Source organism: Ictalurus punctatus, chromosome 22 (genome assembly GCF_001660625.3).
Source record: "Ictalurus punctatus breed USDA103 chromosome 22, Coco_2.0, whole genome shotgun sequence".
Classification (NCBI taxonomy): domain Eukaryota; kingdom Metazoa; phylum Chordata; class Actinopteri; order Siluriformes; family Ictaluridae; genus Ictalurus; species Ictalurus punctatus.
The window spans coordinates 7,394,788-7,419,220 of NC_030437.2; the positions used below are offsets into that span (position 1 = coordinate 7,394,788).

At 42.2% G+C, this 24,433-nt stretch overlaps 1 protein-coding gene across 4 annotated transcripts in view; it reads right to left on the minus strand.

Annotated features, from left to right (window-relative positions):
• Positions 1–24,433, minus strand: part of slf1 (SMC5-SMC6 complex localization factor 1) — a 44,361-nt gene that overhangs the window by 5,729 nt on the left and 14,199 nt on the right. For 2 of the 4 annotated variants that reach the window (XM_053674277.1, XM_053674276.1), the window contains exons 12-18: positions 23,505–23,649; positions 23,172–23,319; positions 21,434–21,579; positions 19,140–19,252; positions 14,644–14,720; positions 9,927–10,019; positions 7,612–7,794 (exon numbers count right to left, since the gene is read on the minus strand). In XM_053674277.1, the coding sequence (XP_053530252.1) occupies positions 7,612–7,794; positions 9,927–10,019; positions 14,644–14,720; positions 19,140–19,252; positions 21,434–21,579; positions 23,172–23,319; positions 23,505–23,649 (905 nt within the window). The remainder of the gene's footprint in view (positions 1–7,611; positions 7,795–9,926; positions 10,020–14,643; positions 14,721–19,139; positions 19,253–21,433; positions 21,580–23,171; positions 23,320–23,504; positions 23,650–24,433) is intronic. The other 2 variants (XM_017451437.3, XM_053674278.1) reach the window with 2 other exon arrangements.

Genomic DNA, 24,433 nt, shown 5'->3' on the forward strand with positions numbered 1-24,433 from the left:
AAAGTGGGAGATAAAAATGAACTGACATTGAGCATTTAGGAAAGTAATTACAGTCTACATCCTTGGAACTTCCAGCATGCCTGAATACGAGAAAGAAAAAAAGCACACGAGCTTTTCATATTCGCTCGTCACGATGACACGACACTCGCTTCTGTTTACTTTCCCATGGTGTCCTGTATCAAACCGATCGGCTCAGAGAGAGAGAGAGAGAGAGATGCTCCCTACCGCCGCCATGTCAAAGCATCTGACAGGCCGAAACCCGGAATGTGACAAAAGCTGAGGCGCGTGCACCTTCCCAAACAAGCACACAAAGCATTCGCTGATAAATGCAAGCTACGTGCAGGCCTCCCTCCCCCAGGACAATGGTATGAGCCGTTGCCTATTCTTCACAACAGCCCATGAAATCCACATCTGTCAGTGCACGCATGCACACACATACACATGATTGGCCTGGATTTAGTAAGATATTGGCTCATGCATCACGGAGAGTGATTGAAGTGAGCCCAGGTATTGGCTTACTGTGGCAAAAACTGTGCTTGGCAGATAAATAAAACACCTGGAGGATTAGACGTGAATGTCTGTAATTACGCCCCGTATGCCGGGCACTTTTTCATACACACATACAGAGTGGAACAGGAGCAGAAGAATTCCTGCCCAGTGTTTGTGCTTTTGCCACTTGAGGAACTTGCATGCAAATACACACACACACACACACACACACACACACACACACACACACACACACACACACAAGCAGTAAGCAGCCTCTTGGCCTTTAGAGGGCAGGCAAAGACTAGAAATAGAGAAGAGTCGGAATGGGGAGGAGGGGAGAAAAGAACAAGAGCGAGTGTGTGTGTGTGTGTGTGCGTGTGCAGAGAGCGTACATGACTGTGAGAATGAGACAGTCAGACGTCATCTCTCTACAGTCTGGATGTACTGCTTGCACATTGTAACAAGGTAAAAGCCAGAGCAGTAATCTGGCACAGAACATAAGAACATGAACTGCTAGCATCAGTGTGTCATATTATGAACATGATGCACGCACACACACACACACACACACACACACACACACACACACACACACACACACACACACACACACACAAAAACAAGTGTGTGCACAGTCATGTTTTACTGAACTAACCCACACTGACCATGACAACAACCCAGACACATACAGATAAAGAACTGGTGTTACAGTACAGTCAGGGTTTGTTTGTTTTTTTGATGCATGTCATACAAAAACACACACGTGCGCACGCACACACACACACACACACACACACACACACAATTACATAATTATTAATGCAGCTAATTAATGCTAACCCAAAAACTAATCCTGCTTTAAATCTCACCCTAACCCTAATTAAATCTAACCCGAACCCTAACCTCAGTAACCAGAAGTAAACCTTTTGACTGTTTTAGTTTAGGTTTAATTAATTCATTAATTTTTTTGTGTTGTTGTGCTGCTGTTGGACCCTTGAGCAAGGCGATTAACAGTTCCGTTACCCTTCTCTCAACTGATCAAAAGCCTCATGAGCAACATCAGTAAGATCCGACACTTAACTGCCGAATGTTTCCCACCTTTTCGGCCACGGTACACGCTACCGGATCGATATCGTACTCGGCTGGAAGTACAGTTCCAGGTTTTGTTCCAGTAACCAGTACGCAGGTTTCCATTCAAAGGATTTTATGTGTGGGGGGGGGCTTTATTTTAGTGAAATATTTCCCAATGCAGGAAACTGAGTACTGTTGTATCCTGTCTCAATTTGGATACAATCATCAACCCAATAAATAAATGTAAACCTAAAGTATTTGGAATATTTGACAAATATGAACAAATCGTTTGATTTTAGTGAATCATTTTCTTGATGCGTGAAATACACGAAAGTACAGTGGGAATGTTTTAATTCGATTCAGTTTTATTTGTATAGAAATAAACATATTTAGGATATTAATTTGAATCCCTAGATATTTATTCTATCCCTAACGAGCGAGCCGGAGGTGACGGCGGTGAGGAAAAACTCCCTGAGACGACACGAGGAAGAAACCTTGAGAGGAACCAGACTCGAAAGGGAACCCGTCCTCATCTGGGTGACACCGGATAGTGCGATTATAATTAAATCCCTTCCTTAACTGTGTTCTACATGGACAAATAGTGCAGTTGTGCAAGCAGGAAATTCATTAGTTTTCACATCAAGTCTGTTTTGTTGAACTGTTCGTGGCAATTGCAGTCCTAAAGTGATCATATGAATTGTTGTCCAAAGCCATCTTCGTGGTTTTTAAGGTGGTACCGTACTCAGTAATCTCAATGATCTTCAGCCTGTCCGTGTGGGGCCATCCTCAGCCGCAGAGAGAAAACATTTTTACACTGTAATTCTGCATAAAATGTTACCAATGGAAAAAAGAGCATGGCAGCAGGACATGTTCATTTTAGTGAATAATGCGACTTCTATATTGGAAAGGAAACTACGTCGCAATAAAAGAGCTGTTTGTAATTACTTGTGCTCAATCATTTCTGTGCCATTCTCGTCGAAAACGTTATTAACCATGGAGACGATATGAAGCTTACTCAAACGAATCAGTGGCGTGTATATTATGTCTGGCCTGCCCTTTTTCCTGTCAGTAATGGGGGAAAAAGTATTAAGGCAGGTATAGGTGGAAATGTATCTGTTAAATGTATTTATTTTATTTTTTTTAAACAAAAAGCTAATTTGATGGGAATTTGTAGCTCGTGGTTAAGGCACGAGACTGCTGATGGGAAGGCCGTGCGTTCTAATCCCAGCACCACCATCCTTGAGCACGACCCTTAACCCTAAGCTGCAGAGTCGTATAAATGAGATTCAGTAAATCTAAAAATGTCCTTTCACTCCTGTTTGTTTATAACAAAGATTTGTTGATCACACCCTACACTTACAAAAGAAAAATAAGCCCTAATGATTGTAGTATATAATGAATTTGAGTTCACCGCTTATATTAATAGATATCCGACTTATTCGCAAAAAAACGAATCTAGCGAATCTCGACAGTAATTTGTCATTGGTGACGTGAGCTCTGGCTTTTCCACTAATCAAACAGCACTTGCTGCTCTGCTTTCACAAGGACCCCCACAGTCTGTTCAAAAGCTGGCCCTGAACCCACAGCACCCTGAGCCATGCCAGCCGTCTCTCATTCAAGCCCTGCATTCACTGCCATTGCATCTCCATTAAGATGCGGGAGCCATAGCAGCCGCGTGAAGGCTCTTTCACTGGCCTCTCCTCCTCCTGGCTAACTCCACCACTGTTTGGATCCGAGCTGCTGCGGTTGGCGTGTCGCGCTCCATTCCAATCAGGAAGGACTTGCTCATTGTACAAAATTCAAAACTTACGTCTTAAAAAGCAGACAGCTGGTTGTGCTCTCTCTCTGTGTGTGTATATATATATATATATATATATATACACACACATATACACATATACACACACATACATATATATATATATATATATATATATAGTGTATATGTATATATGTGTGTGTATATGTGTATATGTGTGTGTATACATTATATATATATATATATATATATATATATATACACATATACACACACACATTATATACACACACACACACACACACACAGATAGACAGACACACAGACAGACAGACAGACAGATGAATAGACAGATAGATAGACAGCAAGAGACAGACAGATAGACAGATAGATAGCTCTAGGGCTAGAGTGCTATTCTGAACCTGTAGCTGAACCCGTGTCCTCCAGCAGGAATGATTATTTCACCAGGAGGATGCTGCACTTGAGAGAGAGAGCTGTGTTTGGGGCGCTGGAACAGTTGACCTGCTTGGCCTAGATGAAAGCAACTATAGGCATGAGCAAGGTGAAAGCGTGCTGCCTGCCTGCATAGCTAAGGAGGACAGAGGGAATAAGTACCGAACACAGCAAGGAGGTTATGATCAAACCCACATGTAGTGCTGACTGTACATTTCAGAGGGAGTGGGGGATGGGGTGGTCATACAAACACAATAAATGTCTGGTATAACAGACAAAACACTACAACTTTGTTTAGAGAAGCAGCTCAAATTGGACTTCTTGGCATAGCCGATCCCAATACCAAAGAGTTTGAGCAGAAAAAACAAACAAACACACAAACTGATTTTTATTTCCAATAAAGCCTAAGCCACATTTGTATGTGGTTTTAAATCTAATTAAAATTTCCTATAAAGATCTCTCAGACTGGTCAAATTTAATGTGTTTTCCATCATTCGCTTAATAATGTTTCTTGATGTTAGCAATTTGCAGAAAGCACAACTTCTTGTGGGGGGTTGGGGGGACGAAGGCCTGAATCAATGGTATAGCTCCTTCTTTTGTTGGAAAATTCACCTTTTCCCCCTCGTGTCTCCACTGAATACGTTCAGAATGCGGACAGTGAAAAGCTCCACAGCGGTAGCTAGCTACGCAGATCCTACAGTGCTAGCCAAGTAACTCCTGCTTACCTTTTTAACCAAAACTTTATTAAATAAATTCAACATCCATTCCATAGAATCAAATATATTTACATAATATATTCAATGTGCACAAATCATAGATACATAGACAAAAATCACACAGAATCTTACGCAAAAACGTACAGAATGTATCCCACATTTCTATAGTTAAACATAAACAATAGTCTCTAATCTTAATAAATCAAAAATGTCCTCAATAGCAACAGTACAGATTATATAACACATCAAAGTCGACATCACAGAATCAGAGGTCGTCTCGAAGCGGCGAAAGGGCATGCAATTAACATCGGAGATTTCAAAAACAAGCTCTTCACTAGCAAAAGAGGCGACCTCAACAAGTCCAACCTAAACCTAACCAGACGCGCAAAATGTTAATTCGGCAATCATCAATGAACCAACGTGCCGAACACACCACCGATAACGTTCACGTCGCTGCAATAGAACTAGTGTAGAAATGCCAGAAAACTCAATTACAGTCCAATAAAATAAAATCAACTTTTTTTTTCTTCTCCATACACGGCCACAAAATTTGTGGCACCAAAACATCGCAGTACGATTTCGAATGGCCCATTTGAGCTCTATAAAATAAGCTTCAGTCAACACTGCGTTTCCACAGCAATGTCCTGCAGCTGAATGACAAGCAGCACAAAGTCAAGCTCAGTATGCGTATGAATGCGCGTGTCATGGGTACTCAAGTAGCTGTCTGCTTCCTAGACACATCACACTTCTAATTTTCCCCAAACATCCTCCTCTGACCTCTTTTCACTCGCTTCTATTGGGCCAATCTCCGTCGGCTTGGAGAAGAAAAAAAAACACATTCTCACCGGGACCAAACAATCCCAATCTAATTTACTTTTTGAGGCCAGAATATGTACATGTGTTAATGGGAGAGCGGAATCAAATTAACTATAATTAGTCGGAGCAGAGGAGAGCGGCGAGTGGTGTCGGGGCGTGTGGGAAAGACAGAGCTTGCCTCATCCACCCCCCCCCCAACCACGTTCATGCTTTAACAGTCATCGAGCCATCCACGCAGAATATATACATCTCGCATGCGATTTAAAGCTTTCGCAATTCACAAAGGACAACGCGATGCTCATTTCTCATGTTCTCTAGCATTAACAATATGAGACGATTTATTACTCTACATCGAGTGCTCATTAAAAATAGCAAGTTCGGGAGTATTTTACACAGCTTCAAGCTGAACTGAGTGAGAAGGACTGAAGATGCGCCATACGAGCCGGTACTCTATAAAGCAGGTCTAGATTTAGACGTCCTCGTCTCATTTATTATCTTATGTAACGCGCGGTAGTCCACCACTGCTCCATTACCTGTAATGGACTTAACTGCAGTGGAAAATGTGTATTCACTGGCATCCTTCACTACAGCAGAAATGACACGGTTCTCCCTCCACCCCCCCACACCCCCGAATCTCTGTGCTACATGAAAAGACGCCTCCATCTTCCAATATCAATAAGCGCTGCCGCGATTCTCATAGGAGTTCGAGCGAGAACGTGCACACTGAAATACTGAGTCATAGTAATATCAAATAATATTCTAATATGCCTATGTACAGAGAATGGCTCACATATATAATGCTCATAGAAGAGGAAAGAGATTGGGCAGTTAGCATATGAAAGCGTACACTTGGGGATACGAGCGAGTGCTTCTGAAATTCAAGTCTTAGAAGGGCTTTGGATCTAAAGACTGGGTTTTGATGCGTGTGTATATGTGCTGGTTTTGCGCATGAGTAAGCGAGGTGCGCTAGGGCGGGGCGATATGACGATACGATATAAACACGGAGATAAACGATGGCGCTTCTACAACGCTGACCAACATGCATACCCTCACCAGTCACTTTATTAGGAACATCTTTACTGTTCATTCAGGCAAATGTCCATAAGGTCAATCATGTGGCAGAAAATATGATTTTTTTTGTTTGTTTCTTCTTCTCCTTAGAAACTTCTAGACTTCTGGGATTATTACGCACAATAATCTCGGTGTTTACGCCGGTATTTCTGCAGGTGGAAGCGACTTGCTGGTGAGAGAGGTCAGAGGAGAATGGCCAGACAGGTTCGAGCTGACAGGAAGGCTACGGTTAATCAAATAACAACTCTTATCACACATGGTGAGCAGAAAAGCATCTCAGAATGCTGAACATCTAACACCCTGAGGCGCTACAATAGCAGAACACCACATCGGGTCACACTCGTGTCAGCCAAGAACAGGAATCTGTGTGCGCAGGCTCACCGGAACGGGACATTTGAAGATTAGAAAAAGAACCAGTAATACCCTGTGGAACCTTCTGGCAAGCCTTCTATCTGAATGTGACTCGAGTAAGCTATGGATCTTTCAAAAACAACAATGTCTTTCCCAAATCAGAGAACTATTTTTTTTTTATAGAGGACAACAACCACCTAATAAAATTTTACTAGATTTCTCAGGTTTGTTACATTCCAAAAAAGATTTTAAAAAAAATTAGCTGGAGACCTTTCCAGAATCTACTATGACGCTGGGATGCAGCGCTGCTACGAATCCAAACGGTGTCCTTTTATTTTATTAAACTGCACGCATGATTTTCCAGGAAGATTTTCATTTAAAAACAATGAACATCATTCACTGACTAAAAAAAAAAACGCCAAAGAACAATGAACATACAAGTTTTTATGTGTGTATATATAATTTTTTAAACAAAATGATTTTTTGAGACCCCAGCAGAGATATGCGGCCCTGCGTGTGTGTGTTTTATGGAGAAAAAAAAAAAAAAATTCTTTTCTGAATTTCAGGCTAGAAATGTGGTTTCATTTTGAAGCTCTGTAAGGCTTTGTTCATGTCGGGTGGGGGGGGGGGGGGGGGGGGGATGATGTACCTCATTTTTGCATCTGCATTTGTATCTGTTCAGAAAACATCATCTGTTCAATACGAAAAATGTGTGACTAATTTGGTTACATCCCTAATGTGTATGTATATGTGTGTGTGTGTGTATGTGCACCAACCTACATAGCGCAGCAGCATCTTGGTGATGAGTGTGTATGCGTGCATGTGTGTACCGGCAAGGCACAGTGGTGTTTTTGTGAACGGTGTGTGTATGTGTGTACTAACCGGCATGGCGCAGCAGCATCTTGGCGATGTGTGTGTGCCGGTTAAGCAGGGCGTCGTGCAGCGGACTCACTCCTTCTACCTGGCCGTCCAGCTGCAGGCCAGGGCAGTGCTGCAGTAGAGCCCTCACACACTCTCCGCTGCCATGGTTACATGCTTCATGAAGGGGAGTCCAGCCTGCATGGTCTACACAGGTGTTAAACAGCATCTCAATTTAGGAGGGTGATGATAAAACAACTTTGTACCCCCGCCCAATGAACTGATTCATATGATATCAAATCATTGATGTATACGGTATGGTTCGGAAACTGCTGATCTTGGATTGATCTATTGAGCAACAGCTCTGTGGGCAGAAACGCCAGGACCAGGCGATGTTCATCCAATCTGTCCAGCCTCTGTGAGCCTGTTCCCACTGTAGCATCAGACTCCTTTTACTGACTTTCCGGAGCAGGACCCGATATGGTCTTCTGAAGTTGTAACCCATCTGCCTTCGACATGTTTGCATTCTGGGATGCTTTTCCGCTCACCACGGCTGTAAACAGTGGTTACTTCGAAATCACGCTAGCCTTCGTCAGCTTGAACTCATTGTCCTACGATGTCTCTCATCGACTAGACGTTTCTGCCTGCAGAACTGCCGCTCACTGGAAGTTTTAGATTTTTTTTCACTTGGCCTGAAGCTGCATGATTTTACGCCACATGACTGGCTGAATGATCAAGTGTACATGTGTTCTTAATAAAGTGACCGGTGAGTATATTTACTGTACATAACAACATTTCCATTAGTAGCGGTAAAGTTTGGATTCGGCACGTGCCATGCTGAAAATATTACTTTGCATAGCGCAGCAAAAATGAATCCTGGTTAACACAAAGCTTCTGAGATATTTTGTCTTCTCCATTCTTATTTACAGTGCCTTGCAAAAGTATTCACCCCCGCCCTATTTTGTTGCATTACAACCTGTAATGTAAACGGATTTTCATTTGGATTTCACGTAATGGACAAGTGAAACGAAAACAAATACATTTCAAAACAGAAAAGTGGTGCATGCATATGTATTCACCCGCTTTGTTATGAAACCCCTAAATAAGATCTGGTGCAACCAATTACATTCAGAATTCACATAATTAGTTAGCACCATTAAATCCATCATTTAAAAAAATGAAAAGAATATGGCATGCCAAGAAAAAAAAAAAAAAAAAAACTCACCCACCAAAACTCATGGGCTGCAGAGCTCCACAGCGGAGATTGGTGTAGCTGTCCACTTTAAGCCGTACACTCCACAGAGCTGGGCTTTACGGAAAAGTGGCCAGAAAAAAAGCCATTGCTTAAAGGAAAAAAGAAAAAAGCAAACACATTTGCTTCTTGCCAAAAGGCATGTGGGAGACTCCCCAAACATATGGAAGAAGATACTCTGTTCAGATGAGATTAAAATTTAGCTTTTTGGCCATCAAGGAAAACGCTATGTCTGGCGCAAACCCACCCCCACAGTGAAGCATGGTGGTGGCAACATCATGCTGTGGGGATGATGTTCCATCGGCAGGGACTGGGAAACTGGTCAGAACTGAAGGAATGATGGATGGCTCTAAATACAGGGAAAATCTTGAGGGAAACCTGTTCCGGTCTGCCAGAGATTTGAGACTGGGACGGAGGTACACCTTCCAGCAGGACAATGACACTAAAGCAACACTCGAGTGCTTTAAGGGGAGACGTTTAAATGTCTTGGAATGCCCTAGTCAAAGCCCAGACCTCGATCCAATTGAGAATCTGTGGTATGATTTAAAGATTGCTGTACACCAGCGGAACTCATCCAACCTGAAGCAGCTGGAACAGTTTTGCCTTGATCAATGGGCAAAAATCCCAGTGGCTAGATGTGCCAAGCTTATAGAGATGTACCCCAAGAGCCTTGCAGCTGTAACTGCTGCAAAGGTGGCTCTACAAAGTATTGACTTGGGGGTGTGTGGGGGGGATTGGGCGGACAGAATTTTTTTTGTGTCTTATTTCTTGTTTGTTTCAAAATAAAAAAAAAATATTTTGCATCTTCAAAGTAGTAGGCATGTTGTGCTAATCAAATGATACAACCCCCCCCAAGAAACCCATATTAATTCCAAATCGCAAGGCAACAAAATAGGAAAAATGTCAATACTTTTGCAAGGCACTGCAAAACAACAGCAGCATTTTGACACACTAAAGAACAAGAGGTCAGAAAATCAAAGCACTGACATGTTAAAGTTAGACCTGTGACGTACACCTCTCTCTCATTCTGTAAAAAGGGCTACGCAGGATGGGAAGGGTCTAAGGGAGGAGAGACAGGGAGACCTACCTTTAACGTTGGCATCCACTCCAGGCATTCTGAGGATCTGCAGCACTGTCTCCACCTGGTTTCTCTTGCAGGCTCGATGCAGAAGTGTCTCCCCTACATTTAATTCGAGGAAAGAGAGAAAGAGAGAGAGGAATTCATTGTTCTATACTAGGGTGTGCCCTCCTCATCGGCTCCACTGCATCCTAAATGCCAGGACCGCAACCCGAAAGAGAGTCTAGATTCCCACAATTTCTACACGCATACACAAAATATTACAGCTGAACTGAAAATGACCTCAATTTTCTAGATGAGAAAATCTCTGATGAGGTGAACTCATCCTTTTCCTCTTTCCACTCCCCCTCACTATTAGCTCATGCGCACTACAGACTCTATCTTGCACCCCGACGTTTGAGTGTGGGAAAAGACGCTTCCTTCCTGTCCGCATTGTTGAGGTGCTGCAGGTTACGGTACGTGGCTCATGCACAAAGCCTGCAACAGGACTTTTCCCCCACACATGCCGGCTTCAGGAACTCCGCTGGGAATCGCAAATGGACTCACGTGACATGACAGTACAACATCACCGACCTCCAGAGGCTTTTTATTTACATTTTCTTTTTGGCTAGTCCCCCCCTCCCACCATCTCTTCCTTCTCTGATACAATATGAATGAAGAATATATTAGAGGCTGTGCTGTGCCCCTTTTTCATGTATGGCTGAACTTCACAAGAAAGTTAAAGGCCAAGCATGAGTGCCTCTGTGGCTGCCAGCATATTATGCCAGTGCAAAGCTGCTAATAAATGCTTTACTAGCTCTCGCCAGGGTGCCTGCCTCTCTGCAGCCTTGGCTGGCTTGATAAAACCCAGCAAAGGGCGGAAAGGAAGAAAAGCAGACACTGCCCTTTCTTCTGGATGGAGGTTTAATAAAAAATATTTTTTTTTAAAAAAAAGAAAGGAAAAGAGATGCTGCAACCCCTTTAACATCAAGACGTTTTTGCGATTCAAGAGGCGTCTTTCAAGACGGATCAAACACCAAATGAGCTTTTATGGGAATGACCAAATGTGGCTATTGTTGGGGTAGCATCTATGTAGAGTGTGTGTAGAGTGGATTGGTTGGGGGTGGGTGAGGGGGAGAGGGTTGGGGGGAGAAGGTGGTCTGCTTGATGTGCACCGAACACCAGCTGTTAAATAAAGTGGCAGTGCCAACGCACAGATCAGCCCACGCTGAAGCCTCTATTTCGCAATGGAGTCCTCGAATCAGACCACGGGAAACAAAAGTCACGGATCCTGGTGGTGTTCGCGTCGGCACCAACGACGGTTCGTACTCAATGGACGCTTTCAAAATGTTACAATAACCTGCAGACTGGCGCGTTTAGTCCGATGGAAGCGTGTATTTGAATTTCAAAAAGCCAAAATAATTGCAGTTGATCTCTTCACAGAACTGTCTATTAAAAATGGCCGTTCCAGTAGAAAAGTGCAGCCAAAAGCCGACCAGCCAAATGTGTGAAAATGATTTCTCAAACGGCTTACAGGAGAAAAAGAGAAAAAAGAAAAGAAAAAAAAATACCCCAAGCTAATTAGCACTAGATTCTAAAGAAATGAAACAAACAGAAGGCAATAAAACTATGACTTAATGAGTAGCTTGGCATCTCGGCTGGTCTGGGCTTGCACTGGTCCTTTTTCTCCACCTAATAGGCTCTAAAACGCAGTGATTAAACGTTCCTTAACTCCCAGTGTGTACACATCCTCACAAATGCCAGGCCCAATCTTCGCCCAGTTAAATCATTTTAATGGCTCCAATTTGGACACAACGCCTCCATTATAAGGATAATTGCATACTCAGCATTTACAAGCATGGAAAGGATAAATCTGTCCTGTCCTTTTCTATAAATTCCCCAGCTAGCCGACATTTCGCTCTTAAGTAGAGATGTCAAATGTGTGTGGGGTGCGTTTTTTGTTCTTGTTTCTGGAGCACTATTTGCTTGAATGAGGTGTGGCGTTGGGCATGATGGCTCAGATAGAAGTAGGTAATGATTTAAAGGAAGCCATTTGTCGGCATAGGGTTATAGTGTGTTCTTGTGCAATTACAGTGTATTTAAAGGAAGCCATTTGTCTGCATAGGGTTATAGTGTGTTCTTGTGCAATTACAGCATATTTTCGACATAAAAATGTCAATTCAAACGTTGTGAAATTATTAGGGAATTTGGGTCTTGGTGAAACGATGGAGAAGTACAACAGTTTAGGATTAGCCTGGGGGGGAATACTGTTGCGCCAAAAAGTAGTTATGTTAAAATGGTTAAATTGTGTTTTATTTGAAAATGCCTTGTAAGTCTTTGCAGTGAAGTGTTTTTTGTGTGCCAAATGCACTACAAATGTCCACTGAGAAGTAAATCTGACGTATTTATTGACATTCTGCATACTTGGGCTACAAAAATAGCATATTGCGATTACATTGATTATACTAGTAAAAGACCGACCTGCGTTAATTTGGAAAAATTCTTCGCCTTGATTTATCAAAACCACACGCGTAAATCGTATCGGGGTCGGTCCGAGCGCTCATTTGTATATTGTTTTTTTTTTCCCCCCTTCCCTATTGCAAATGTCAAAATTGCGATAACAATGTGTTGCGCGTCTGTATTTCCGAGTAAATCCTCTGCACTTGGTGCCTAAGCCAGATAAGTGCAGAGTGCATTCAGTGGGCAGACAGCTCAGGATGAAGTTAACAAGGCACCACAGACCTGCACACACTGCGAGAACCGAAACACTGCCAGAAATACAGCACATGGCTGAGAGCCTGCGGATGCATCATCAAAAATTTATGTCCTGCACATCAGTATAGGGAACACGTAGTTTAAAAAAAAAAACAAAAACAGTGCAAGGCAATGAGCAGCACAGTCTGCGGGGCTGTCTCTCTCTCTCTCTCTCTCTCTCACATTCTCTCACGCTCCTTTCTGTGCCCTCCCCCTGCTCCCTGCTCTGGCATGAGGCTATTTCTGATCAGGTGGAGAGATGATGAGCACTGACACCTCGGCAGGTTCACTCAGAGTGCCAGCATCGTAATTACCAAAACTTCCAGCCATGAGCAGGCACTCACTCTCACCCTCTACTCTACCTCTCTCCATCTCTCTTGCTCCCACTTCACAGCAGAATCCTAATTGCAGTGTTTAATATTCCTAAACCGGAGATCTGACAAGTGTTGTTTGTGTGTGTGTGTGTGTGTGTGTATTGCTTTGTACTTCTCCCTCCCATCTCTCTCTCCTCCTGAAGCAAAAAGCACCGAAGGCGCATACGCACTGCGTGGAATGTAAATGTCAGTGCCGCGGGTTACAGCGCGGGGTGTCGTAAGGTGCTTTTGACTCCGATACCGATGTACGCTCTATTAAAACAAAAAAACAAAAAAAAAATATGAATGTGCACGCAGACACGGTACATAAATAATGACTGTCTGAGAAGTGTTCACTTCAAGGTCTGGATCAAGCAGTCAAATGCAAAGGTAGTGCATGACAAAGCCCAGAGGTGATCAGGGTAATGATTCATAAACTTCAAGAATAAAATGAGAAAGCCAGGGCTGTCTGCAGGTAGTTTAAAGCTAAAACGCCATACTTTTAAAGACGAGTTCAATGCCACCCGAGTTCAATACAACTCCATACACTTAGATCAAAGATATTACAGAATTACAAAGATATTCTGAGGTCACACCATCAAAATATATTAATCAAAGTGTCGTGTATTTAATGGGAAAGAAATAAACTAATAAAATTATTATTTTTATTTTTTTTAACAACCCTGTTTTATCCAGTGTGTGAACGACAGGAGGTCGGGAATGATATGGTTCTATCGTTCTAACTTTTAAAATTCATCTTTTGTACTGTTTTTTTTTTTCTTTTAATATTTAGAATTTTATTTATTTATTTATTTTTACATACAGGTGACAAATTAAGGATGGTCTTTTCCAGGATGACCTTACCCCCTTCCACAAGGCACGAGGGCTCGCTGCACGGTTTGATGGGTATACACATGCAGTGCTCTGGCCTTCACGGTCACCAGATCCTATCCTGACTGAACAAACACCCGTGGTGGATTTCGGACTGACGGCGAGACGGCGCACTCTGCCACCATTATGAAATCATTAACTGAGGAAATATCTTTGGGAAGAACAGTATTTATCCCTCTAGTACAGTCCCAGAGAGTTGTACAACCCGAAAGACTTGAAGAGGGCTGTGCACAGGAGATCCCCTTGCAGTTTGATAGATCTGTTGCATTTCTGCAAGGAAGACTGGAAGAGTACACTTGGCAAATCAAGACGTGCTAAGTTGGTAGACTCTTACCTAATAAGACTGAGTGCTGTATTACAAGCAAGAAGCGCTTTCACAAATTGCTGTGCACACTTCACACTTGCAATCAAGTTACTGTAAGCCTTTATTTCTGGTTGTGCAGTTGGCTAATCAGCTATTTCCAGGCTTTTTTCTTCTGCAGAATTTGGCCCTCACATGATTCTGGCTCTACAGGTAAAATACCCAACAGCCTCAATCAGAGACCTGGTCTATTAGTTAACAAAACACAAAGAAAATTCTCCATAATAGATGGAAAAGATAAATACTCATTAAAGCCTTGGATGAAAATGTCGTTCTAAGCAAATGAAGACTTTTGAAGGGCTTCACAGACACCCTGGAAATTCATACCATTGTGCAAGTAGGGATGAGTATGATGAGGAGGTGAAGAGTGATGAGGAGGAGCGCTTACCTGCAGAATTGACTCGATGGAAACCTTTTGGCATGTTGTCCTTCGCCAAGCCCGATCCGCCCACACGCTCTCTTTCTCTGAACAAACACACAACCCACAACTTAAAGAACTTTTTGGCAAAGAGACAGATAGATAGAGAGAGAATATGTGATATGATTTTAATGCCTTACAGCCTGCAGGAAGATCTAGAACATACTACACACCTCACATGATAAAACCAGTTCAAAACACCCCACTCAAACACACATACATCACCCCAAATGGATCCTGAGATATCATTAGATCAGTACCACAGCCAGAGAGCAGCATCTTGTCAAGCCAAAGTGGAGGCCTGGGCATCAAAGTGTGCAATTCCTTTTAGAGGCCCATAACTACAGCCTACACCGGGACACTCTCTGGAGCTCTTATCCAAAGGGACAGAGCTGAAGTCCTGAGCAGTCTATAAGAAAGCTGGCTAAATGGGCTTGTGAGTGCTCCTCTGCTGTAGGCTGGATTGGGGCAGATGGGTTGGAGAGAGCGACTGTGTGTTCCTGTCTGACTCACTGCTGAGAGATACAGTGATCTGAGAGGACCCTCACGCTGAGGAGGACGAGGAAATGAGAATCCTGAGTGGAGCAAGGCTATGAATGCGGCACGCTGGACAAAAGTACTCGCACTTCAGACATTTACAATGCAGTTTCTTTATATTATTAACACGGCTTCAGTAGTAAAACATACAGTTCCATGGTCACGAATATGTAACTAATAATCATATAGTCATGAAAGTATGGTGGGTTTTTAATGGACATCATAGTAATGGACATAATACTGAGTCCTGCTGTTTATTTATAACCTAGTTCACTTTATGTGCAGTAATATGTAGGTTCTAAACTGTCAGTATGTTGCATCCAGCAGTCCTCTCCAGAATAATACAACCCCAAATCCGAAAAATTTGGGACAGTATGGAAAATGTCATGAATAAGAGTCTTTTGAAAATTCAGTTCACCCTGTACTATATTGAAAACACATTATTTGATGTTTTACTTTGTGAATTGAATTTATTTTTGAAAATGTACAGTGATTTCAAATCTGATGTCTGCAACACATGCTAAAAAAGTTGGGACAGTCGACTGTTTAGCACTGTGTAACGTCACCTTTTCTTTTAATAACACTTATTAAGTGTTTGGGCGCTGAGTGAAGACACCAGCTGGTTAAGTTTAGCGAGCGGAATTATCCCACATTCACCCATTATGCATTTCTTCAGCTGCACAACTGTACAGGGTCTTCGTTGGATTATTTTGTGTTTCATAATGTGCCACACATTCTCAAACGGAGACAGGTCAGGACTGCAGGCAGGACATGCTAGCACCCGCACTTTCTGCTTACGCAACCATGCGCTTGTAATCCGGGCAGAATGTGGTTTGGGGTTGTCCTGCTCAGGATGGCAGCATATGTTCCTCCAAAATCTGCACATATCTTTCTGCATTAATGCTGCCCTCACAGGTGTGCAAGTTATCCATGCCATGAGCACTGACACTCCCCCATACCATGACAGACGCTGGCTTTTGGACCTGACGCTGATAACAGCTTGGATCGTCCTTTTCCTCTTTGGCCCGGAGAACACGACGGCTGTTTTGTCCAAAAACTATCTGAAACGTTGACTCGTCGGACCACAAAACCCGATCCCACCGTGCTACTGTCCATCTCAGATGAGACATTTGCAGACGGTCCACTCCCTGATTTGGAACACTTTAAACTGCTACAGGTGGACTTCACACCACAGGTTTTCAGTAGGGTTCAAATCCAGAGACTGCGATGGTGGTTGCAAAACAACTGATTTTATGTCTCTGTTCGATTTGGAAGTATGTGTGACTCCGTCTGAACCTCCAGCATAGGCAACTAGGCTTTTGGAGGGAATTATTAATTTCATGAGAACCAATCATGGTTTGAGTGGAAGTTTTGAATTATCGCATGTAATGTTTATTTTATTTAAAAAAAAAAAAAAAAAATGAAAAAAAAAACCCCCACTATTTTATGAAGGGTGCCAATAATTCTGGCAGTCACTGCATGCATTAAGCATATACAGTATAGTCTAAATAAAGTCTTTTGTGATTGGGCCTAACCCTGAATGATTCCTCACTAAAGGAGCTAAGTAAGGCTGATGTTTACATGATGTTTTCGCCATTTCGCTGGCTGATACGTTCGACACTTTCAAGATTCCATCGTATTAGTGACGGCCAAACTACTGTTGGCTAATAAACAAAAACGAATCTGAGACAATAAAGTTTATGATAAAAGTACAATATCACTTTGTTACTTTTATTCAACACTATAAAAACAACAACACACGAATGCACAGGATTCACAAAGCAAGGTGCACTCTCAGTACTGCAGGACAAACATGCGCACACTTCCTGTTAGTGTGACAGATGTGACCACATAGAAGGATTTCCCCCCCCCCTTTTTAACCACATTTTCTTGCAATTCAGTTGCCAATTTCCACCCATTAGCTAGTTCTCCTCAGTCACACTGCATCGGAAAACACTAGTTTATTGGCCCTGTCTGTGTTTTGTTCACACATAACGGCGTGATTCTTATTCACAAGCCGAGCTCTGATCAGGACGCGAGGAGCCCATCTCTCTCCATTAGCCATCTTAACCCTGACTAATATCCCATGATGAGGGACAATGGCTCCATTACAGCCACCTCACACACACACACACACACACGCACACTGCCTTCACCGGGCCTGTGAGATGTATGTGAGCCGTCCTAATAGTGCCTTTGATAGGTTTTATCATTAGTATTATACCGTAATAATGGTTCAGAGAAGACTGAAAGGACTGAGGAACAATGGAGAGGGTGACTTATCCGAACATAATTAAGGGTAAAATTATTTGATGACGGACACGTAGAGCACCACGCTGGCATTTCTGCACATGGAATCTCAATACTGCAGATTGTATTCGACTAACAAATACCACGAGTGCCGCTTGTGCTCCGACTCAGGCCCAGTGCATAGATGAGCTTCGTTTTGGATGGTAAAACTTTTCTTAGGGCTTTCTTAATCTTTACCCAAAACCCTCCACAACGTTTCTCTTTTACACCAGCTCAAATTCCTTTCCTGAGAGCCGTTACATTTAGAAGTGAGAAAAGTGCAGAGGTTTAAAGATTTTTGTTGAGAAAAAAAAAAAATGATCCAAATTAAATATTGCACAAAGAACCGTTTTTCATTGGCGTTTCCACTGAACTAATAAGCCGCTATATATTGCTAACGTTAATACTAATAAAAACCCTTTTGTGCTGCTACACAACTTGCTAAAACCGATTAAAAACATCTCTGCCAGATTAGTGCGCATAACCTCGGTCTGTGTGTAAGCACTTAAGGATTCAACTATGGATGATAAAATACTGTATACACTCAGGTTTAAGATAGGAATTTAAATGTAAATTCCACCAAATCCGTTTGTAATACATCACTCCCTGTTTGGAGGGACCGTCGTGATAAAGGTGAACGAGTGCATCCTGGGAAATTCGGCTACAACTTTGAATGATGCAAATAGCGAACATTACCAGTAAAAGGTGTGCTGATGATGTGCAGAGTTTTGAATGGAAATACACTTACGCATCTGTGTTCACCGAGTAGACGATAAAAATTGTCTATTCAACCCCTGGAAGAAACGATGGAACCCACCACACTTAGAAAACGCACAACAAAAGAAAAGAAAAAGAAACGGGCGGAAACAGGAGTCGATGTTTGTGGCGGAACTGTCAGAAATCGGCCGAATGAAATGGGATTTACGTATGGAAAAGCCATCACTAGCATCTAAACAGAAGAAAACAAGGTTACAGTGGGCTAAAGGGAAGTGATCGCGGAGTGAAAATTTACGGTGTAAATAAAAAAAATAAATAAATAATAATAATTGGCCCATGACAGGGCTCCGTCCTGCAAAGCTGATCTGTCAAACGCTGGTCGAGAAAGTTGGAAGCAGCTTGATTGAGAATATTGTTTTTCATTCGTGAAGTTCACGCCGTCATAAAAACTCGAGGAGGACCAACAAAGTACCATCATTTTTTCCTCTACTTCATCTGGAAAAAAAATATGCCATTAATTAAAGCGATTTCGTTTAACTTATTTGAGGTCAACATCCTCTAAGGCAGCAGTGTCTCAGATGGTTGGTGGTGCGATTGCCTTGCCCCTTGGGCAAGACACTGAACCCCAAATTGCACCGATGGCAAGCTAGCGCAGTGGTGTGTGAGCGTGTGTGTGAACGGGTGAATGAGAACAGTGTAAAGCGCTTTGTAGAACCGTTAAGGTTAAAAAGCTCGATATAAGTGCAGACCATTTACGATATCCAAGTGTGGTGGTTCCATCTTTTTTGCCAGGGGTTGTAGTAGTGTGTAGTAGTGTGCTGTCGGTGTAGATACATAAAACTATAAAGGTTCCTCTTCATCTGCCCCTATATATATACATATATATATATGCGCATGTGTGTGTGTGTGTGTGTGTGTGTCACCTTGCACCCTGAATGTCTGAGCTGGGTAAGACAGTCCTCTCAGTCTGGTGCTTGGACGAATTCCTCGGTTCGCACCCACACAACTGCCCCAGGGCCTTCAGGTAGGAGAAGACCTGCAAACACAAACATTGCACTTTAATATCCTTCATTCACCCTCTGTATATATGGAGGTATCCTAAATTACATTCAGCTTTAACAGTCTAAAGGAATGCTTAAGTGTTTTTTCAGCCTTATCTAATTATACGTCAGTCTCCGAAAAAGGACAAATTATACAGATAATATCACATTGCTGCTAAATTCTTGATTCCGATTGGTCAGGAGGTGTTGATTAATTCGACAGTAACGCCAGCTACAAATCACAGGCTTACGTTAATGCATTTAATCTAATACATGATTGTTTCTATGGTAACGGCTTACACAGGGACTTGTATGCCAGACACGCCACTTGATCACTGATTAAACCGATTAAAAACGTGTGTAATTGTTGATGTTTAACACAAGTGATAACTGGAATTTATTTCATGGACATTCCATAATGTTAAATGTAACTAGAAGCAGAACAAAAGTGAGAAATAATCTTTGTTAGTGTGTGTAAATTGCTGTTGTATGAGAAACAAAACATTTTGTGATGCGAGTAGTATAAGCAACATTGGAATATACGAGCCCAATTCTGAAAAAGTTGAGACCGTATGGACGATGTTAATAAAAATGAAGAAGAGTGATTTGTAAATATACTTTGACTTATATTTAAAAAAAAAAAAAAAAAAAAAAAAAAAAAAAAAAAAATGTATAAAGACAAGGTGTTTGATGTTTTACCTAATCAACTGCATAGTTTTTTGAACATAAATGTTTATTTTGAAATTGACGTATGCAACACGTTCCAAAAATGTTGGGACGGGGCCATTTAGGACCAATAGTGATGTGAGAAGTTGAAATAAGAAGGTGATGTGAAACAGGTGAGGTAATCGGCTAATCATAGTATATAAGGAGCCTCCAAAAATGACCTAGTCCTTCAAGAGCAAGGATGGGTCGAGGTTCGCCGAGCTGCCAACAGATGAGTCAGCGAATAATACAACATTCCCCAAAGACAAACCGGTAGGATTTTGGGCATTTCACCTTCTACAGTGCACAATATAATTTAAAGATTCAAGGAATCCGGTCAAATCTCGGTGTGTAAAGGGCGAGGCCGAAAACCACTTCTGAACGTGTGTGATCCGATCCCTCAGACGTCACTGTCTTAAAAACCATCACGAGTCTGTAATGGATCTCCTGACATGGGCTCGGGAATACTTTGCTAAACCTTTGTCAGTCAACACCATTCGCCGCTGCATCCACAGATGCAGGTTAAGACTTTACTATGCAAAGCAGAAGCCATGAATCAACACTGTCCAGAAGCACCGCCGGATCAGTCTCATCTGGGCTTGGTTTCATCTGAGATGGACAGTAGCATGGTGGTATCGTGTTTTGTGGTCCGACAAGTCGACATTTCAAATAGTTTTTGGACAAAACAGCCGTCGTGTTCTCCGGGCCAAAGAGGAAAAGGACCATCCAAGCTGTTATCAGCGTCAGGTCCAAAAGCCAGCGTCTGTCATGGTATGGGTGTGTGTCAGTGCTCATGGCATGGGTAACTTGCACATCTGTGAGGGAAGCATTAATGCAGAAAGATATGTGCAGATTTTGGAACAACATATGCTTCCATCCAGAGCAGAACAACCCCAAACCACATTCTGCCCGGATTACAAGCGCATGGTTGCGTAAGCAGAAAGTGCACGTGCTAGCATGTCCTGCCTGCAGTCCTGACCTGTCTCCAATTGTGTGGTGCATTTTGAAGCACAAAATAATCCAACGAAGGCCCTGTACAGTTGTGCAACTGAAGAAATGCATAATGGGTGAATGTGGGATAATTCCGCTCGCTAAACTTAACCAGCTGGTGTCTTCACTCAGCGCCCAAACACTTAATAAGTGTTATTAAAAGAAAAGGTGACGTTACTCAGGGGTAAACAGTCGACTGTCCCTAATTTTTTGGAGTGTGTTCCAGTCATCAGATTGGAAATGAGTGTATATTTTCAAAAATAACTTAAATTCACAAAGTAAAACATCAAATAATGTGTTTTCAATATAGTACAGGGTGAACTGAATTTTTTTTTTTTTTTTTTTTTGCATTTTCCATATTATCCCAACTTTTTCAGAATTTGGGGTTGTAGATGTAATATAAAGTTTTGAGTAAGCAATAGGGGAAACGTGTTGAAAGGCAATAACAGAGCAGGACCTAAAGATCTTAGGCATAGTCTTACTATCTTGTGGAGGGAGAGCGGCTCTGACCGGATGAGCAGGCCGTTCCTAGTGCAGATGTTTCTGTAGATTGCATCAGCAGTGAGCATCCTCAGCCGGTGAGATGGGAGGCCAGGAACCAGCTCCCTCAGAATGTCTGGATGAAGGTCTGAGAGATGATTAGAGGAGAGAAAGAAAGCTGTTAATAAACACTACATTCTAAAAAGAAAAAAAAAAAGACTGGAAAAAAAACTCATCTGATGTACAAAATCCTAACAAATGAGTTGATATTAAAAACCTTAGCTATTACCAGCAATTACAGTGCTGTGAGAACATATTTATTCTGTTTTCGTGTATCTCTCATACTAAACAGTTTTAGATCTTCAAATGAAATACAACATAAAACAAAAGCAACCTGAGTAGACACACAGTACAGGTTTCATTTATTTATTTGAAGCAAAAACCTGCCACCTTTAGCAGCAATAAGTGCAACCAAACACGTCCGATAACTGGAGATCAGTCTTACGGATTGAAGACCGGACATTCTCCTTTAGGATTTTCTGATAGAGAGCAGAATTCATGTTTCCCCTCAATTACTGCAAGTGGCCCAGGCCCTGAAGCAGCAAAGCATCCCCACACCATCACACTACCACCACCATGCTTGACTGTAGGTATGATGATCTTTGTGTGGAATTCTGTGTGTGTGTTACGCCAGATGTAACGGGACACCTGTCTTCCAAACAGTCATCAAGGTGTGTTTTGGCAAAATTCAGACGAGCCTTAATGTTCTTCTGGGTTAGCAGTGGTTTTCACTGCTACCTCGCCACTCTTCCATGGATGCCATTCTCGCCCGGTGTCTGTCGCTTTGCTTGTATTTCCTCATTTGTAAGTAATTTTTTATAAAAGCGTAAATGTCCTTTTCGAACACCCAGAGAGAGTAAACAGCGAAGCTGTTGAGGGAACGATTGTATATAGCTGTTATAACAGGAAGTAGCTTGTTTCATGAAGGTTCCACAACATTAAATGTAACTATATATGGAAAAAAAAAAAAAAGTATGAAAAAGTGGTTCTTTATTAGATCAATAAAAAAAATGTTAGCTTTGGCAAATTGCTGTGGTATAAGCAGAATAGAACACTTCAGGATGTGCGGTTATAGAAAAACAACTTTTTTTCCCCCACATTGTAACACACCCTTTTGCTCATGTAGTGAATTTCACCATTTGCCATGTTAATTCTGAAAGAAGCTGGCATGGAGTCTAGCTCTATCGGATGCTACGGCACAGTGTCGATCTTCACAGGAGTTTAATTACATTTTATTTGATTTATTTTTATTTCAAAAGACATGGACCAAAGACATATCTCAAATGGACCACATACTGTATTTTAGCGTATTTTCTAACAACACAGGTTTGGTTTGAACACTACTAGTTGTTTTTAACAGTGTATTTGGCGGTTAAGGCTCTGGGTTACTGATCGGAAGGTCGCGGGTTCAAGCCCCAGCACTACCAACTGCCACTGTTGGGCCCTTGAGAGAGGCGCTTAACCCTCTCTGCTCCAGGGGCGCTGTATCATGGCTGACCCTGCGCTCTGACCCCATCATCCTGACATGCTGGGGTGTGCGAAGAGAAGAATTTCACTGTGCATATGTATATGTCATCGATAAAGACTCAATATTATCATTATCTGAACACACCGAGTACAGCCAGTACTAAAACGCTCTTAATGCTGTCCTGGCACTGCAGTCGAAATAATGCTTGTTACCTCGGCACAGAATAGCCATGTACTCTGCAAAGTCCTGAAAGCCTTCCTCCACCAGCCGTCTGTTGAGCTGAGCGTGCTCCTGAGCCCAGTACTCCACCACTACAGCCAGAATCTCCTGCAGCGTGCCCAACACTCGCAGCCTCCACTCCTAACACAGCGACACACAGTACGCTCACCGACCAGTCAACACTAACTCGAAAATACCATGGGTCTACATTCAGATTCTGACAGAGGACGCAAAAACACCAGAAGAGCTACTGATGTGTTCACAAACCACCGTCGTTAACAGCAATCATGAGAGAGACGTAGGAAGTAATAAGCATGATTTAATACCTGAGAGGAGTGTAGTGCCCAGAGTGTGGTTTCTACCAGCAATTCAGCCAGCTGCTGTAGGGCTCTGGAGCTCAGCGTCGTCTTCTCCCACACGCCCCAGAACATGCTGTAGAGCACAGAGCCCCGCGAGCCAGCCGCCCGCCTACTCCACACAGCACAACACCGACTCAGAACCTCCGTGACACCACTGTTTAGTATTCTCTACAACATCTATGTTTATATGATTCAACTATCTACCTTTTTTTTTTGGAAAACATGTTTCACACACATTGTTATGACAAATACGTTTTGTTAGAAGCGCAGCGTATAATGTTTAAATGTGTTTCTGGATATACAACCTCGATTCCAAAAAAATTGGGACGCTGTGTAAAATGTAAATAAAAACAGAATGATTTGCAAAGCTCATAAACCTATGTGTTATTCTCAATAGAACATAGAAAACATATCAAATGTTTAAACTGAGGACCTCAGTTAGGACCTGCACCCTCAATTAGTTGCAAAATGTTCCTCCAGCTGTTTCTTTTTACTAACACTTCCGTTTCCAGCCTTTTGTCGCCGCCGTCCCAACTTTTTTGAGAAGTCATCAAATTCAAAATAACCTTATTTTTTTTTCCTTAAAATGTTACATTTTCTCAGTTTAAACATTTGAGGTGTTTTCTATGTTCTATTGTGAATAACATATGGGTTTATGAGATTTGCAAAATCATTGCAGTCTGTTTTTATTTACGTTTCACACAACGTCCCAACTTTTTTGGAATTGGGGCTGCATTACGACGCCATCATCTAGGCATACACCATAGACAAACTGAGCTGAAATATTTCTAAGCAGATGTCACTGGTTTCTTCATGGACATCTGTTTACATTTTTCTAGTGCAGAAATTAGCTCCGCCCACAGCTGAAACATATCTGCTCAGTGCTGCAGCTTTAA